Source organism: Balaenoptera acutorostrata, chromosome 2 (assembly GCF_949987535.1).
Source record: "Balaenoptera acutorostrata chromosome 2, mBalAcu1.1, whole genome shotgun sequence".
Classification (NCBI taxonomy): Eukaryota; Metazoa; Chordata; class Mammalia; order Artiodactyla; family Balaenopteridae; genus Balaenoptera; species Balaenoptera acutorostrata.
Genome location: NC_080065.1, coordinates 123592453 through 123612006, shown reverse-complemented (window position 1 = coordinate 123612006; position 19554 = coordinate 123592453). Strand labels below are relative to the sequence as shown.

At 36.2% G+C, this 19554-nt stretch overlaps 1 protein-coding gene across 15 annotated transcripts in view; it reads left to right on the top strand.

Moving 5' to 3' along the window:
* Positions 1 to 19554, top strand: part of FAM13B (family with sequence similarity 13 member B) — a 122193-nt gene that overhangs the window by 20822 nt on the left and 81817 nt on the right. For 9 of the 15 annotated variants that reach the window (XM_057541811.1, XM_007172199.2, XM_057541809.1 and 6 more), the window contains 4 exons: positions 2100 to 2277; positions 2585 to 2726; positions 8422 to 8520; positions 10337 to 10497. In XM_057541811.1, the coding sequence (XP_057397794.1) occupies positions 2100 to 2277; positions 2585 to 2726; positions 8422 to 8520; positions 10337 to 10497 (580 nt within the window). The remainder of the gene's footprint in view (positions 1 to 2099; positions 2278 to 2584; positions 2727 to 8421; positions 8521 to 10336; positions 10498 to 19554) is intronic. The other 6 variants (XM_057541810.1, XM_007172206.2, XM_007172203.2 and 3 more) reach the window with 2 other exon arrangements.

Sequence of the window (19554 nt, the reverse complement as noted above, 5' to 3'; positions counted from 1 at the left end):
GTGGTTTTCATTTTCTGTGGTAGCAGGACATTGCAAAGTGGCATTTCTGGTGTGGTTTGATCTTTTATTTAGACCAGGATTTCACAACCTTGGAACTCCTGATATTTGGGGCTGGATAATTCTTTAGTATAGGGGCTATCCTTGAATTTTAAGATATTTAGTAGAATCCCTGGCCTCTGTCCACTAGATAGCACTAGTACCCCTTTCCCCCAAGTTATGACAGCCATTCGATTCATTGTCAGATGTTACCAACCATTGGTTTAGCCCATGATAGTTTGTCCATTTACTTATACATTATGTTTTGGTAGAAAACACAGTTCACAGTTCTGTGAATTTGTTGTAAAATTTACAGAAACTGTTAAAATGCTTGAAAGAATTCTTAGGGGAATCTTCTTTGATACCTACATATATTTTTCCTGGTTATGATCGAACTAGGAAGTAGGCCCAAAAGGAAAAAAAATTTAAGCGGGTGTATTTTTAATACAAACACACACACGGAAATGCTCCTCTGCCTTATTTGAAGACTGGTAGGTATAAATATTTTAGAAGGAGGCTGGTAGGTATAAATATTTTTGAATACTAGAAGTGTTCACTAACAAAAGTAAAGCAGCATGAACAGTATTTCAAGTAAAACCAGTATAGCCCACGATCTTACCACCTCATCAAGGCAGCATCTTTTTTCAGTTATTGTGTATTTATTCAGCTTCTTCAACTAACTTATAGAACCCCTGCTGTGTGCCAGGCACTGTTCTAAATTCTGGGAATGCAGAAGTGAACAAAACCGGCTAAAAATCTCTGCCATCATAGAGCTAAAAATTCTAAAAGGGCATAAGGAGAGTTAGAGGAAAAATAGATGATAAGCAAAATAAATACAAGGGTATGTTAGATGATAAGTGCTATGTAGCTAGAGAGGATGTTATGTAGAATTTGTCATTGTTGATGTAGTCATCATTTTGATAATATTAATTGCATATATTTTTTGAGTTGATACACGTGATTTTTCTTAAATAATCCTTTTCTGCTAAATTTAGGTTGTTAAAAATTTCCACCAATTGTAGTCACAGTAATCTAAAAAACATTAATTCAAGGACTGTTCCAACCAATTATAAAGTCAAAGTACCTGGGCAGTTGGTAATATTATGAAATATTGAAAAATTCTTATTGGTTGCATTTTAAATTTTAAGTAAAACTCATGAGACTATAGCCTTTTCTGTAAACATCTTAGAGTTGTGTTATTTTGCAGAGATGGCCAATATTATGATCATAACCTTTTACCAAGAATTTTTTTCCCCCAAGAATTAATTTTTAAATTAATTTTAAGAACCTCGAGAAAAATAAAGAATGAAATATAATTGGGTTAACTTTCTCTGTTGGAGCAATAAATTACTTTATTTTGAGGGTAACTCTGAGAAATTACTTCTAAGTGGGGCCCTCACCAGTCAGGGAGTTGATACAGGCCTAATTTCTGTTAATGAAAACTCATTGACCTAAACACAGGGCCTAGCTTCTGGTAGTTGAAAATTCATTTGGTAAACAGAAAACAACATCAACTTAGAGGAGAAAAACAACTTAGAAGTGGAATTCGTACTTATTTAGTTCTGTTGATGTTGCTGAAATTAATTGTTCTTTTCAGAATGTTAAAAGAAGAAAGTCTGTCTCTTATTCTGTTCCTTCCTTGTTTTTTCTTTCATTCTAATACTATTAGCTGTTTAAATTGCTTCTCATCTTTGCTTGTTAGTGGTTGGTGTTGACTGATATTGGCCAGTGCACTTTGACTTCTTAGAGTTGGCACTAATTTGGAAACACAGGTACAGTCATGCAAGAGACAGTATGATGAGAATTTAAAAAAATAGAGAATTGGGGCCAGTGAGTAATAGATGAGGAAAACATCCTCCAACAGTTGAGAGGTTGTGTACCTTCTCAAATTCTTCCAGTTAATAAGTGAAATGCAAAGCCCTGAGGCATTTGGCCTCTAGTAGAGGAAGTGGTTTTGTAATTGCTATAGTAAAAGAGTTATATGGGTGTAGCAGTGTGAACCTGGCAAAATATCTGAGCTTTGCTTTTACTTCATTAAAGAAACCTGTCATTATGTTTTATAGATTATAATAACGAAGATGAATTTGGAAGAAAGTTGAGGTTCCTCTTGCAACAGCTTCCACCTGTTAATTACAGTTTGTTAAAGTTTCTGTGTAGATTTTTAGCCAATGTAGCATCACATCATGAAGAAATTTGGTCTGCAAACTCTTTGGCTGCTGTCTTTGGTCCAGATGTCTTCCAGTAAGTTTTTTCACAGATTTTTGTTTGATTAAAAAAATATATATATTTGTGAAATAGAATCATTGTACTGTCTCCCAAGGGTCATAGGTTGCTTGATGAACCATTATTTTTTATAGTAGATCTGATTAATCCTTCCAGCATTTCTGTGAACTGGGTACAAGTTAGGTAGGCTTTACAGATGGGAAAACTGAGGCACAGAATGATGGCATAAATCGCTCAGGTCTATAAAGTGACTCATTGCTTGTCTTCAGACTTTACCTGTGATTGATTTAAGAACTCTCAATTCAGTTTGGACTTTTATTCTTAGTATTTACACAGATGTGGAAGATCTGAAAGAACAAGAAATAGTGAGCAGGATAATGGCTGGACTTCTGGAAAATTACTATGATTTTTTTGAGAATGAAGAGGAAGATTTTTCATCTAATGATTTGAGTTCAATTACTGAACAGGTGAGAATATTTAAAATATACTTGGAGGGAGTTTTTGTTGTTGTTGCTTTTTAAAGAATTTGCTCTTAAGGGCTTGGCCCAAACTTAGGTGGAATTTTTAAGTACTAAACTGGAAGTAATTTTCTTGATTATTATATGTAATCATAGGTGATATATCCGTGTAATATATGAATTGATCTTTTTTCTGAACAACTTCTTGTCCTCAATTTGGATATGGAAAAGTAATTGAAACCAGAGTGTATGGTAGAGCTTTTGTGGACGTTTTTGTGTTTTTCTTCTGTTAAATTAAGCATTGTTTATTTTGTAAGAATAGTGTGCTTTTGTTTTTGCATAGAAACTGCTTGAGTAGAGGAATGCAGGCAAGGGTTGAGAATTAGAAGGTAGAGAGAAAGATTGAATACAAAGTTGACAGAAACTTAAAAATGTTTTTCTTGATTGAAGTACCAAGTCAGTATAGCAGTGCAAACATTGTCATTAATGGGAAGCATCAAAAGAGTAATAGTTTAGATTACAGATAATGTTTTAAATCTTGTGACTCTCGAATTTAAAACCCATTTCTCAAACATTATATTTTGTTGTTACTGCTATGCCTTGATGGTTGAGACTGTAGAAGGATCCTAGTTAGTTTCTTCTTTTTTACAATTAATTAATTAATTAATTTTTGGCTGCGTTGGGACTTCGTTGCTGCGCGTGGGCTTTCTCTAGTTGTGCGAGCGGGGGCTACTCTTCTTTGCGGTGCGCGGGCTTCTCATTGTGGTGGCTTCTCTTGTTGCAGAGCACGGGCTCTAGGCATGCGGGCTTCAGTAGTTGTGGCACGCAGGCTTAGTAGTTGTGGCTCGCGGGCTCTAGAGTGCAGGCTCAGTAGTTGTGGCGCACGGGCTTAGTTGCTCTGCAGCATGTGGGATCTTCCCGGACCAGGGCTCGAACCTGTGTCCCCTGCATCGGCAGGCAGATTCTTAACCATTGCTCCACCAGGGAAGCCCCTAATTTCTTCTTTATAAGAAGTGATAATATTGATTCTGACTAATTGTAAGTGACTGTAAAGCCACATTAATTCAGACTTCTCAGGTTTAGAATTTGTGATATAGATCTGGAGGTTTTTCTTTTGTGCTTAAGTGAAATGATTTGTCAAGCAAACTTTTATATTAAAGCCTATGATGTATTTTGAGTGTGGGGTGGGGCTGCTACCTCTTTTTAATGACTAATAATTCACCTGGTTAAAAATAAACAAGGTAAAATACACAGTAAAATGTCCTATTCTTACCCATGCCCACCCTCTTCCTCTCATTGTTTTTTTATGTGTTTTCCAGAATTTCTTTATGCAAATATAAGTAAATATTTCCTCTAAGTATTTTTTATTTATTTATTTATTTATTTATTTTTGGCTGTGTTGGGTCTTCGGTTCGTGCGAGGGCTTTCTCCAATTGCGGCAAGCGGGGGCCACTCTTCATCGCGGTGCGGGGACCGCTCTTCATCGCGGTGCGCGGGCCTTTCACTATCGCGGCCCCTCCCGTTGCGGGGCACAGGCTCCAGACGCGCAGGCTCAGTAGTTGTGGCTCACGGGCCCAGCTGCTCCGTGGCATGTGGGATCTTCCCAGACCAGGGCTCGAACCCGTGTCCCCTGCATTAGCAGGCAGATTCTCAACCACTGCGCCACCAGGGAAGCCCTAAGTATTTTTTAACAGGAAAGTAGCATACCATATACACTATTCTGCACCTTATTTTTTTAAATCAGTTAACAGTGTATCTTGGTGATGTTTTATTGGAATGTAGAGAACATATTCGTTTTTTTAAACATCTGTGTAGTTCCCTATTGTATGGATGTAACATATAATTTATTTGATTCATAGTACCTGTATCCACTTGAAAAGGTGATAGTATATCCTGGTTTTCTCAGAGTAGTCCTAGTTTATATTTGCTTTCTAATGTAATTATTAGTTGCTCCTCTTTTCACTCAGATGTATCCAGGTTTAGATGATTAATTATATGGTTATGCTATTTATTGATGGACAGTGGATTACATCCCTTCATTTGTTCTTAAACTATAAAGTAGCATCTCTTGAAAGTTTATCATACAGATTTTCATTCATTCTCATAGGTGTTGCCTCAGATTATATGAATTAGGAGTTTTATTTCCTGTGTAGCCCAGCTTTTATTTAAAAGGGTTTCTATACTGTTGTGAACTTTTATAGATAAGTCTTTTTAATATTTGGGGGTTATACCTTCCTTAGGTTGGTTGGTTGGTTTTGTTTTTTATTGAAGTATAGTTGATTTACAATATTGTGTTAGTTTCAGATGTACAGCATAGTGATTCAGTTATACATATATTTATGTAGCTATTCTTTTTCAGATTTTTTTCCCTTATAGGTCATTACAAAATATTGAGGATAGTTGCCTGTGCTATACAGTAGGTCCTTGTTGGTTATCTATTTTATGTATAGTAGTGTGTACATGTTAATCCCAAACTCCTAATTTATTGCCCCTCCCCCCCATTGGTAACCATAAGTTTGTTTTCTATGTCTGTGCGTCTATATCTGTTTTGTAAATACGTTCATTTGTATCTTTTTTTTTAAGATTCTACATAGAAGCAATATCACATGATATTTGTTTTTCTCTGGCTTACTTCACTTATGATAATCTCTAAGTCCATCCATGTTGCTGCAAATGGCATTATTTCATTCTTTTTTATGGCTGAGTAATATTCCTCTGTGTGTGTGTGTGTGTGTGTGTGTGTGTGTGTGTGTGTGTGTGTGTGTGTTTATCACATCTTTATCTTTATCCATTCATCTGTCAATGGACATTTAGATTGCTTCCATGTTTTGGCTATTGTAAATAGTGCTGCTATGAACATTGGGGTGCATGTATCTTTTCGAATTAGAATTTTCATCTTTTCCAGATACATGCCCAAGAGTGGGACTGCTGGATCATATGGTAACTCTATTTTTAGTTTTTAAGGAACCTCCATACTGTTCTCCATAGTGGCTGTACCAATTTACATTCCCACCAACATTGTAGGAGGGTTCCTTTTTCTCCTCACCCTCTCCAGCATTTATTTCTTGTAGACTTTTTGATGATGGCCATTCTGACTGGAGTGAAGTCATACCTCATTGTGGTTTTGATTTGCATTTCTCTAATAATTAACGATGTTGAGCATTTTTTCATGTGCCTGTTGGCCATCTGTATGTAATTTTTGGAGAAATGACTATTTAGATCTTCTGCCCATTGGTTTGTTTTTTTTTTGATATTGCACTGCATGAGCTGTTTGTATATTTTGGAAATTAATCCCTTGTCGGTTGCATTGGTTGTAAATATTTTCTCCCATTCTGAAAGTTGTCTTTTTGTTTTGTTTATGGTAAGTTTACGTTTAATTAGGTCCCATTTATTTATTTTTGTTTTATTTCCATTATTCTAGGAGATGAAGCCAAAAAGATACTGCTGCGATTTGTGTCAGAGAGTGTTCTGCCTGTGTTTTCCTCTAAGAGTTTTATAGTACTGGTCTTAACATTTAGGTCTTTAATCCATTTTGAGTTTATTTTTGTGTGTGGTGTTAGAGAATGTTCTAATTTCATTCTTTTACATGTAGCTGTCCAGTTTTCTCAGCACCACTTATTGAAGAGACTGTCTTTTCTCCATTGTATAGCCTTGCCTCCTTTGTCATAGATTTTTTTTTTTTTTTTTTTTGTCTGTGTCGGGTCTTGGTTGTGGCACAGGGGATCTTTGTGGCACGTGGGATCTTTTGTTATGGCGTGTGGGCTTCTCTCTAGTTGTGGTGTGCGGGTTTTCTCTCTCTAGTTGTGATACATGGGTTCCAGGGCACGTGGGCTCTGTAGTTGTGGCGCATAGGCTCCAGGGCGTATGGGCTCTGTAGTTTGCGTGCTCAGGCTCTCTAGTTGAGGCGTGTGAGCTCAGTAGTTGTGGTGTGCGGCCTTAGTTCACGTGTGGCATGTGGGATTTTAGTTCCCTGACCAGGGATCGAACCTGTGTCCCCTGCAGTGGACGGTGAATTCTTTACCACTGGACCACCAGGGAAGTCCCTGTCATAGATTAATTGACTATAGGTCAGTTCCTTAAGTTTTTTATGTTTTCTTCATGTAAGCATTTTTATCTTTGCTGACTTTCCTTCCCTCTTTTTCTTCTTCCCTCCTTACCTTCCTTCCTCTCCTCTCTCTCAAGTATCAGAAACTTTTAAGAAAACAGTAAAAGATGCCAAATTGTAACTTATAGTTTATGAACTGAGGATGAAATCAAATGTGTGTGTGTGTGTGTGTGTGTGTGTGTGTGTGTGTGAGGTAAATCAAGTGAGTAGAATTTGTAACCTGAATCAGTGATCCATGGAACTTCTGGCATATTTTTTGAAGGTTTCCAACTATCATATACAGTACCTGACTTAAAAAACTTGGTTAAAATAAAGAACTGACACAGCTGTTCAAAAGTATTTTTGCTTAAAAGAAAATGACAAGAAGAGGACAAGTAGATATATATGCCTTAAACCTTTAATGCTTTTTGATCCCCATAAGAAATCCCATCTTTGGGGAACTCTGTGTGCCACCTTTCTTTCCTTTATATTTTAGTTCAGCAGTTTATTTTTTTAAATAAAATTAATGGCTGCTGAAAGTGAAATAATATACATATGTTTGTGTTATTCATTTTCTACTTTTCCAAGATGATTTGACTTGTAAGAAACTGATGATGCCAATTTGATCTAATGTTTATATCTTGACTCCTCTAGTCTGTAGGGTATATCTTGATTTTGTTTTACATTGTGGTGTAATTCTCTGATATTTGTATTATCCTGCAGCTTCCTTATGTAAACTGAAATATATTCATATCTCACATATATTGCATTTATATTTCTGTATTTTTTAAGCACTACGAAAACTGACTTAAAATATATTGTGCTTTACATTAAATAGAATGATGGTTAATTAACACCAGGAAATAATGTTGAATTCTGCAGATTTGTCTGTGAATAGAAAAGAGGATGTTAGCATATTGAACAGAATATTCTCAATAAACATGGTAGTGCAGTGAGTCCTGAGAGACAGTGATGTATATTAATTACCTTGGCTTATGTTGCTAATTGCCAGTATCTATTTTCTTATCTATTTTTATTACTTTTTTGAATTATAACTGGGTTGCAAGTAATAGAAGAACAGACTTCTGAAAGTATTTTTTTAAAGCAGATTTCGTAACTTCATAACTTCACAAGTTAAAACAGATTTCATAACTTCACAAGTCAAAATTTGACTTGTGAAGCTGAATTGATCAGGTATTGAGTGAAAGTAAAATCTCAAACTCAGCACAATGTGGTTGTATTTTAAAGTTGGCATAACTTAAATGCTGCTAATTTGTTATCCATGTATTTAAAAAGGTAGGCAGACCTGGTCTGTCATGACAGTGCTTTGATTTTTCCCCTGATTTTGATACTTGAAGGAAGCAAAGTTTATTTAGCACTCTCTACTTTTAGAGTTTCATCCCATTAATGCAAGTATTTGGCTGTTAGATCCTTTTCAAGGTAGTAGGTTTTTTTTTTCTTAATAGTTTGAGAGATGACTGGAGATGTTGAATAGGGAGTGTTTGAGAAATGACCCAGAGTTAGAGAATAGGTTGTTTGTATGGCATCCTTGAATGATTGCGAATCCAGTAGAGTGGTTTGAAGATGTAGGTGATAATTATGTTTCTTTATACATTTGAGAAGGCAGGTAGCAGCGTTCTCCACAAGCTGGAGTCTGGAGAGCAGGCATTTCACGAGGCCCTAGAGAAGGGAATTACAGCAGTCAAAGAAAGAAGAGATGTAAGTATGGCTGAGGGTTTTCCATAAGTGGAGTTGAGGCAGCTGCATATGTAGGGCAGGTTCAGAATAATTTATGAGCAGAATAGAGTGTTGATAAGCAGAAAGTCAAGCTGACAAGAAAAAGATCAAGAAGAATTTTTGAAGATAAGTGTGGGGTGAGAGGGAGAGCATTTTTATATAAGTTTATAATTTTTACTCTTACCCAAACCAATTTAGTCAATTCTTACTGCAGGAAGTTAAACTGGAAGGCCTGGGGGGATGGGGGGTGGGGGTGGGAAGAAAAATCCATAGGCCATAGACTTTGTTCACGTCATATCTTAGTTGATGGTTTCTGGTGAAGATACTAGGGAATGTCAATTAATTTACATAAAGCTTATTGAATCGAATATAATATATTCAGTATAATTGAGTATAAGGCTTTTGTAGTTACTAAGAGCTATTGACTGTAGGCATAAACTGATTTTAAAATGTGTAATGTAACATGTTAAAATTGCAGTACTTCTTTACGAAATTTTTGTGTACTGAATAAATATTCCTCTATTCTCAGTTTAAATAGCCGTCTTAATTTTTTTTTTTTTCAATATTCTACTCTTGCACCCAAACCTGAAAATGATATTTTCTTGCCAGTTTTTTTTTTCTTGGCTTGGATTACCAGGTAGCTATTGATTAAATACATTCTTGATTTTCACTAATTTATTAAATACATAGAGAAAGAGAATAATTTTCCATTTGATCCAGTTTAAAAACTGACCTATCATTTGAAATTTTCACCTTTGTGTATAAATCTTACCTCTCAGTAAATAACCACTTAGGCTAATGATTTTCAGTACTCGTTGATTAGGAATTGGTAGAGTATCACAGTGTAATTACCTTTCTTCTGGTTGAAGTTTTCATTTCTGAGAGTCCTCTAGCAACTGTATTTGCCTGTGTGTCAGGAAAAACACCACTGTTACATGTAGCAGTAAATTTATTCTAGGTAGCACATTTGGCTAGGATGGACAAAAGTACATGTTTACTGCTTAATGTTTTTAATGACTAGCGTTAATTTATAAAAAATGTTAAGACCATTTATGGCTAGTTTCTTCTATGGGATAGCTTAACAAATGTTTCTCATTTGAAAATATTTTATTGGTTTTCATTCTCAGATATTTGTGTCTTTTTATTAGAGTGATTGTTTACTTATGTAGCCAATTTGATAATAGAAAATGTTTTATAGCCCCTGCCAGAAAGAGAGTTATAACCTTGAGTTGTGCTTAATGGTCAAAACAGTGAGTTCTTTCTTGTTGTAAGGTCCATTCTCTTCATGAAGAATTCAGTTGAATCATTTAGAAGTTAGCTGTCATTTTCTAATGCATAGTTAAAGACCGTAAGGCAAAATTTCTGTGCCCTTCTTTTTTCACACTTATTCTATATTAAAATCACTTGTTCAGTGCACTTGGAAATTGGAGAGATCAATTGAAGTCTTTGTTGTAGCTGATAGGTTTACAAATCTGATTGGTTAGAAAATGAAGCTTTCTTAATGTTAATTAACTATAGCATGCAGGCTTTTTCATAGTTTGCAGTCTTATTCATATTCCTAGTGATATAGTAATGTAATCATTACTTCCTGCTTTAAAATGTTATGTTTGGTTTGATATTTTACTCTAATATGGAGAAGTTGGCAGCTGTTTACTTTGTAAGAGAAATTGGTCCTAGGAAATGAAGTGAAAAATGAGTTGTATTTAAATTTTTCTTAGAATAGTATGTCTTTCTTAGAATAGTATGTCAGTTAACAGTTTCATTAAATTTTAATTCTCATTTAATTCTATCTATATAGGTTAATGAACTTTCTGAGGAAGAAGAGGAAGATGAAAAGCTGGAACATATAGAAGAACTTCCAGAAGAGGGTGCAGAAAAATCAGATGACATGCCAGAGGTGGTACAGTTAAGGATGACTGAAAACATCCTGGAACCAAATAGTGTTACAGCATCAACAAGGTAGTATTTCAGTTGAAAGGACTTTAGTTTTGAGCATTTCATTCTAGATGTAAGTTCACTCAAGCACTAAATCACACAGATTGTAATGGTATATGAAAGATTAGTTTGTATATGAAAAAGAACAATAAGAAAATTTTAAAGAAGCAACCTCGTTAAGGAGTTTTCAGTTATTAGCATTTATACCTTTCTTTAAAAATATAACCTCATATGTATATTTCCTCTTAAAGTTTATTTGTTTTTGTATTATTAGTGTATTAGTTGGGTTGGGTAAAATTTCAGAACCTTTGGAAGTAGAATTGCTAGAGAAAAATACAGTGGTTGAGTTGACTATATTTACAGGTCCTAGTCTAGAACTAGATTGAACTAGGCTGTAAGGAGAGGACTCTGTGATCCTTTAAGATAGTGCTTTCCAATCCTTTCCATGTATAAAGTGATATTTATAGGGCATATTGGGTAAACTTGGTAAATGTGGTAAGCTGGAGGCACTATCCTAGCACATAGCTGGGACTGTTGGACACACTGTTTAGGAAGCATTAGAGAATTTAAGAACTCCCTGTAGGTGGCTCTAGGTTTGCTAAATTCTGTCCTTTTCTGTAAAGCTCCATAGTTTTCTAATTAGGGGGACAGTTATTTGTTTAGGCCACTAGATATTTTTCATTAAATTTGTGTTCAATAGAACGGTGGTTAAAAAAGCAGAGGAAATAATTTAAGAGTCAGACAGCAAAATGTCATTTAAAAATAAGTAGTAATTTAAGGGAAGAACTATTCAGTGTCATTTAGAAAAATTATAAAGTAGTTTAAAATGTATACTTCTAAATATAGCTATTACATTTCTCTATGGGCCTCTAGATTTTTATATTATGTATAGTTTCTTCAGATGTGATTACAGTTATGGTATATTAACAAGTTTATTCACGCTTTTGCCCCGATTTAGCTTGTTGTTTGTGCTTTTCTATGTTTACATGACATTCTTTACTATATTTTAGTTATATATTGCAATATTTATAAGCTATATGTTAAATTATTTAACTGTATCTTAATTATATATTTACTGTCATTCTTTTTTCTGAACTTTGAGTTATTCCAGCTACCTTGTCATTGCTATACTACTATACAACCTTTGTTCTTGGGTCCTTTTTTCCTTCTTTTGACTTATTTGGATAAATTTATTAGGCTCAAAGAGTAAATTTTTCAGTGGCTTTTGATAAGTATTTCCAGACTACTTAAAAGACTTGGCCCATTTTGCATTACCATTAGCAATATTTTCTTGAACACCTGAAAACAATAGATTTAAATTGGGGTTCTTTATTTTGTTAATTTAGAGTTATGCCCTCCAATAAGGTAACCATTAGCTAGCTACATGTGGCTATTTAAATTTAAACTTAAAACAATTAAAATTAAATAAAATTTAAAAATCACTTCCAGGGACTTCACTGGTGGCTCAGTGGTTAAGAATCCGCCTGCCAGTGCAGGGGACACTGGTTCAATCCCTGGTCAGGGAAGATCCCACATGCCACGGAGCAACTAAGCCCGTGCGCCACAACTACTGAGCCTGCGCTCTAGAGCCCACAAGCCACAACTCCTGAAGCCTGTGCGCCTAGAGCCCATGCTCAGCAACAAGAGAAGCCACCGCAGTGAGAAGCCTGCGCACCACAACGAAGAGTAGCCCCCGCTCACTGCAACTAGAGAAAGCCCATGCAGCAACAAAGACCCAATGCAGCCAAAAATAAATAAATAAATAAATAAATTTATTTTAAAAAAAATCACTTCCACAGTTGTACTAGCCACATTTCAAGTGCTCAGTATAGCCATATATGATTAGTGGTTACCATATTGGACAATGCAGATATAGAGCAATTCTATCATTGTAAAAATTTCTTTTGGATAGTGCTGATTTAGAGAGCAAATTCATTAAATCTTTTAATATATTTAATTACCAGCAAGGTTAAATATTGTTTCAAATGCATGATGCCAATAGTTTCTTCTTTTTGATCATCTGTCTAGCTTTGTAGAGGATCCTTCTTCCCTCCAACACAGTCATTTTTTTTTTAATTAATTTTTTAATTTATTTTTGGCTGCACTGGGTCTTTGTTTTTGGGTCTTCATTGCTGCACACGGCTTTCTCTAGTTGGGCTAGTGGGGGCTATTCTTTGTTGTAGTGGCTTCTCTTGTTGCAGAGCTCAGGCTCTAGGCGTGCAAGCTTCAGTAGTTGTGGCACATGGGCTCAGTAGTTGTGGCTCATGGGCTCTAGAGTGCAGGCTCAGTAGTTGTGGCGCAGGGGCTTAGTTGCTCCGCGGCCTGTGGGATCTTCTCAGACCAGAGCTCGAACCTGTGTCCCCTGCATTGGCAGGCAGATTCTCAACCACTGTGCCACCAAGGGAGTCCCAAACACAGTCATTTTTAATTATTTATTTATTTATTTATTTTTCGTTTCTGCCCAGTCATTTTTAGATGGAATCATTAGAGATTGGTGGTAACCAGGATTCCTTAATTGCAAGTTGTAGAAACAGATCTTGGTTAATGGAAAGAAAAAAGGTAATTTATTAGAAGAATGCTGGATAGGTCCCAGAGTTGAAAGGAAAAGCAGAGAGAAGAACATGGCAGCTTTGGAGAATTTAGTAACAGAGGGTCATGGAAGAATCTCTTCAGCATGTGGCTGTTGCTGTGAGATTTCCAATTACTTCTTTTCATCTGTCATTCTGCTCAAGAACAGATTCCTGTGGGATAGCAGGGGAGAAGGTCTGGCCTAAATTGGGTCATGTGCCCATCCCTGGCCAGGGTAGAGCTGGGTCATTGTAATTTTTTTTTTTTTTGGTGGCACAGGGACTTAGTTGCTCCGTGGCATGTGGGATCTTCCCGGACCAGGGCTTGAACGCATATCCCCTGCATTTGCAGGCCTATTCTTAACCACTGCACCACCAGGGAAGTCCCTGGGTCATTGTAATTTATGCATGTACCAAGAGTATTGGATGGAGGGAGGAGCTAGTTTGCCATAGAAAAATGGGGCTAATACCAAAAGAAAGGGGTAGGGATGTGAGGCAACAAAAATAGATGTGTCTGTCACAGTGGTCTTCTAGATTTAGTGTTGATATCTGTAAATTTCAGTTAATATTTATACATTAACATTTTATTTTATTTTTGGCTGATTGGTTGCATAAAGGTAAAAAATACATTCTTTGATATCCACCTTTGATGAAAGAAAGGTAGGGGAGAAATATCCTAGAATGCACAGGGTCTAGAAAATAGGGAACGCTTAATAAATTCATTTTAGGGAATTAGTGGATACTGTATTACATGAAGCTAGAGATTGACCTTTTGCTAACTTAACGTTTTGTCTCTTTGAGTTTTTCTCTCAGGTTGCTCGCAAACATTTTCTGGAAATATTAGGTAGCCTACTTTGTATTTCTGTGGGAAGATATATTAGAAACCTAAGGGAAATAAACATTAAGTGACAGTTTAGCGGTTCTCAAACATTTTGGTCTCAAATGTTATACTCTTACAAATTATTGAGGACTCCGAAGACTTTTGTTATATTGATTTTATACCTCTGGTTATTTACCATATTATAAATTAAAACAGCATATTTAAACTGCTGGGAGTGTTCTTTGTTGAGTTGTGCTTTGGAAGACGCTTAGTATTTGTAGCTGAAATATAGCTATTTATGATCTAACAGGTTTTTTTGTTGGTAGATTTCTCCTCCTTTATTAGTTTTAATTCATCGATTCTCGAACTTTTTGGTTTAATTTGAGGACTGCAAAGAACTTTGTTACTGTGGGTTATAGCTATTGGTGTTTACTCTATTAGGAACCAAAACTGAGAAATTTTTTTAAAGTAGTAATGAACTCATTACGTGTTAATGTAAAATTTTTTAATCAAAAGTAACTTTTCCAGAATCTCTCAAAAATTTTTAGTGAGAAATTTTTTAGTGGCATTGTTTTACATTTGTACAAATCTCTTTAATGCCTGGCTTACAAGATGGTAGCTAGATTCTCACATTTTCTTTTGCATTTAATGTGTTGCCATATGTTATTTTGGTTGAAGTAATGTGAAGACATTCTAGCATTACACAAGTATGTAGTTGGAAAAAGGTAGAGAATTTTTATAGCCTTTTCAGATAATTGTGGATATTCTTCTTTGACAATACACCAAAACTTGGTAAGTGGTAGTTTCTTAAAGGTTATTTGTAATGTGGAACCTGAAAGCATATCTGAATTTTTCGTACTCGGATCCATCAGTCTGTTTTGTACTTTGAGAGAATCTTTTATCATGCTTAATTTTGTGATATGGTATATTGGTTATTTGGAAAATACTGCCTTACTGAGTTATTCAGAGCTTCCAAATAGTGATATATTCTGTTATATAATATCAAAATGTATATTCTTTAATATCATTATTGATTGTGTCAAAATATCTTTTAGTATTGGGATGCTGTTGAGCTTATGGTAGAGGATACAGGTTTTCCAGAATTCTAATTTTTGCTTGAAAACCCAAATTTTATCAGTACTGTTAGTCTTGCTCATTTTTGAGAAAATTTCTGCCAGATATTCAAGTTGGAATAGCCATAGTCTGTCAGTCAGTCTTTCAAGTAAAAATGGGTATTCCATGGTAAAAGTTCATTTCTCAACTCAAACAAGACAAGCATTGTACTAAGCTGTGCAGCAGAGTTGCTTTGTGTGTACTTCCTATTTGTCACACCAGATATTAAAAAGAAGTGTACTCAAGGGCTGAGATAAAATTAATAATATGTATTACTTCTTCATAAAGGACTGGCTCCTTTTTAAAAAAGATCACAACTGGGTAGTGATGAAGAATGCAATGGCCATGGTATAGTTTGATACTACTTGCCTGGACTTATGCTAAGACCCCAAGGAATCTTTTTCTACCATTGATTTTGTATCATCAAATATCAGCACAGTGAAAAAGGCAAATGTTATGAAAACAGTTTTGGTCTTTTGTTTCATGGAACACCCTTTGAGAACCAGTGGTTTAAATATTCATGTATGAGTTGTATTGATTGACTTATTTATGCATCTGTTATTTCTATACATTGTTTGCCATTAGCCATATTTTGTTAAGATATGAGCTGAGTTGAGTGGAAAAAATGGTGGAATTTAGAGTGTGGGTAGCCTAGGGTGCATAAAAAGCAGAAGTTTTGGTTGCTTCTGAGGCTCAGTCTTATCCATGAAGTTCATGGAAATCTCAAGCTTGCTTCTAAAGTGCCTTGTATCTGTAGATGAAAAATTATTGCTTTATATTCACATGTTTATCTAGTATTTGGCTTTATTTACATACACAAATGTTAGGGGAATCTTTACCTTTTAAAAATTTAAAGAGAGATTGGAGAGTTCTTAAAGAGTTCTTTATTTTCCCTGTGCTTTTCACCGTCTTTTTCCTAGGCTGTATTGGAAAGGTTTATTTTGGCTTGAGGTTAGTTAATTTTTAATTTATATTGCTTCCAGAACTACAAATAAAAAACCAGTTAATTGACATTATTATAAAGTTCATTTAAAGTTGTGCTTTTAATTTAATGCCTTGCTGAAACTTGGAATTTAGAAAGAATGAAGAATTTGATACTATCTTTTATGTACGGTTGATGCTAGGGCTTCATTTTGGTGAGTTCATTAGCCTATGATGGTTTGATTTTAGGTGTGATGCAGGAAGGAAGGTGTAGTGATTAAGAAAGAGCTCTGAGTTGAGGTGAATTGGTTTGCACTTCGTTCTCTGGATACCTTATTGTTGAAGAAGTATGCCTTCAGCTGACTATAGGGGCGAGAGAAATGTAGTAGTAACTTAATCTGTTAAATAAACAGTTTGCAGAATATTTCAGTTGACAATCAATTCACCACATTTTCGCTAGCTAGATTCCACTTAAAAAGTGCAAAAAGGGGCTTCCCTGGTGGCACAGTGGTTAGGAATCTGCCTGCCAATGCAGGGGACACGGGTTCGAGACCTGGTCTGGGAGGATCCCACATGCCATGGAGCAACTGGGCCGGTGAGCCACAACTACTGAGCCTGCGCGTCTGGAGCCTGTGCTCCGCAACGGGAGAGGCCGCGACAGTGAGAGGCTCACGCACCACGATGAAGGGTGGCCCCCGCTCGCCGCAACTGGAGAAAGCCCTCACACAGAAATGAAGACCCAACACAAACAAAAATTAATTAATTAATTAATTTAAAAAAAAAGGTGCAAAGAGGAGGAAAACGTGCTTTGGTGGGAGTATCAGAAATGTTGGGTGGGAAAAAGTAGAATTTATGCTTTGGGTCATAAGATGATTTTATTAAAGTAAAACATTTTTTGAAGTATCAGAGCATAATAGATATTGACAGGTTCTCTTCCTCCTTCCTATTGCCCTGAAAATTATGCATTTGACATTTTAAAGACTTGTGGTTGTTATAACTTATTGACTAACTTTCTAATAGTGAGGCATCTTTCCAGTTTACTCTTATCATAGGTATAGGGTATTCCCAAGTTGATGGGGAAAGTGAAGAAATACGTTTTGCTTTTGACTGGAAGGGGATATGTGGTTTGGGGTTGTTTTTTGTTTGTTTGTTTGTTTTTTTGTCCGTGTTGCGCGGCATGTGGGATCTTAGTTCCCCGACCAGGGATCAAACCTGCGCCCCCGCCCCTGCCTTGGAAGTGCTGAGTCTTAACCCCTGGACTGCCAGAGAAGTCCCTGTTTTATATATTTATTTTTCGAAACCACAGTTTTTTTTTTTTAATTTTATTTATTTATTTATTTATGGCTGTGTTGGGTCTTCGTTTCTGTGTGAGGGCTTTCTCTAGTTGTGGCAAGTGGGGGCCACTCTTCATCGCAGTGCGCGGGCCTCTCACTATCGCGGCCTCTCTTGTTGCGGAGCACAGGCTCCAGACGCGCAGGCTCAGCAATTGTGGCTCACGGGCCTAGTTGCTCCGCGGCATGTGGGATCTTCCCAGACCAGGTCTCGAACCCGTGTCCCCTGCATTCGCAGGCAGATTCCTAACCACTGCGCCACCAGGGAAGCCCGAAACCACAGTTTTTAAAATGGTCGTTTTAGTGGGGCTCTGGCATGAATTATCTGGAAATTATCCTAATTTTAGATTTGAAAAATTAACCATTAATGCTTTTCTGAAAATGGATGATGAGTGAACAATAGTTCTCTACCTATTGTGCAGCTGTTTCAGCAATGTCATATTTGTCATAATTTATAACTCTTGATATAGTGTGATTAATGAAAACAGACTTTTTTTTTTGCTTTACACTGGGTTAGGCTTAAATATTTTTATAGGCGTTCCAGCCAGATTCAAAATTTTGTCCCCCTTTCCCTATCTCCCACCAAGTTGCTTATTTAGTACTTGGGAAAAGATTTGTGGGCTGTTGATTGGGTCCCTCCTTGTCAGTAGTGACCTCATGTTGCAGCCTGCTTCCGTTTAGACTGCAGTTCTGATTGCTCAGCAGTTTTTATAAGCCTGTCACCATCCTTTATGATATTTGAAGTCATTTTACCTTATGTTTTTGTTAGGAGATGCTACAGTGCCTAGAATGGCTTGCAAGGCTCTGTTACACAGGTAAAGTGATCCTTATCAGATTTAATTGGAGCAGAGCTACAGTACTTTTATTGAAGTATTATTTGTAATATTAAATATTTGCAATTGGGAAATTAAAACAATAGTAGTTCCCTGTGATAATTGTATTTGAATTACAAAAAAATAGTAATTGGAATAAATGGCTGCAAGATTGATTTTGTGTTCTCAAGAAGATTATGTGATTCTAGACAGATTTAAAAATAGAGTTAACAGCAGAAGGGAGAAGAAGGTCAGAATGACTACAGTCTTTAACGTTATACTTGATTGAAGCCTAAAATACGTGTGACCCTTGTGATTTATTGTTTGCCCTTTTCGTCTGGTGGTTTAATGAAAACAGGATTTTTAAGTGGTCTTTATGGCATCTGTCTATAGTACCTAAGTAATTTGACCTTGAATTTGTCAGCATTTATTTTTTGTGTGTCTTTATTAATCAGAACTCACATTCTTATGATACTTATGTTATTTTGCTTCTGCAGATGCATAACTATATTGATAAATCTTTTTTATAGCCGTAGGTGTATGTTAGCCTTGGTTTGTACATAAGTGCTTTATTCCCCACAGAACTTGGCAAAAGTCTGAAAATAAAGAATAATTAAATTCCTTGAAATCTGAAAACTGAATCAGTCCTTTTTCCTTCAGAAATTCAGAGAACAGTTTTACAGTCAACTTTGTAGCCTCAGTGTGACTCATAAAGTACAAAATCTATTTATTTGATTTGTTTACTATAGCTTTTCGGGGTAGGGAGAAGGTCCTTATTGAAAGCCGCTGGTTATTTGATTGTCCTAGCCTATTCTTTAGGGCCAAAGAATCTTTACTTTCATACTAATAATCTAGCTTGCTGATGACTACTTTTATATATTTTAAATTTAATTCCCATAGCACTTAAAAGGGATAGGAAACTGAAAGATCAAATCCTCTGCCTACCCATCGAATTTTTTTTTTATATTTGTTTATTTATTTTGGCTGCGCCGGCTCTTAGTTGCAGCACATAGGATCTTCGTTGCAGCATGTGGCATCTAGTTCCCCAACCAGGATTTGAACCCAGGCCCCCTGCATTGGGAGTGTAGAGTCTTACCCACTGGACCACCAGGGAAGTCTCTACCCATCGAATTTAAGACCATTAGAACTTTTGTTCTGTTTGGCTCCTTTGGATAACTGGAAAATATTATTATTATTATTTTTTAATACTTATTTATCTTATCTATTTATTTTCTTTATGTTTTTGGCTGTGTCGGGTCTTAGTTGCAGCACACGGGATCTTCGTTGAGGCATGCAGGATCTTTCATTGTGGCACATGGTCTCTTTGTTGCAGCACTCAGGCTTCTCTCTAGTTGTGGCACGGGGGCTCCAGAGAGTGTGGACTCTGTAGTTTGCGGCACGCGGGCTCTCTCATTGAGGCGCTCGAGCTCAGTAGTTGTGACGCGCGGGCTTAGTTGTCCTGTGGCATGTGGGATCTTAGTTTCCTGACCAGGGATAGAACCCGCGTCCCCTGCATT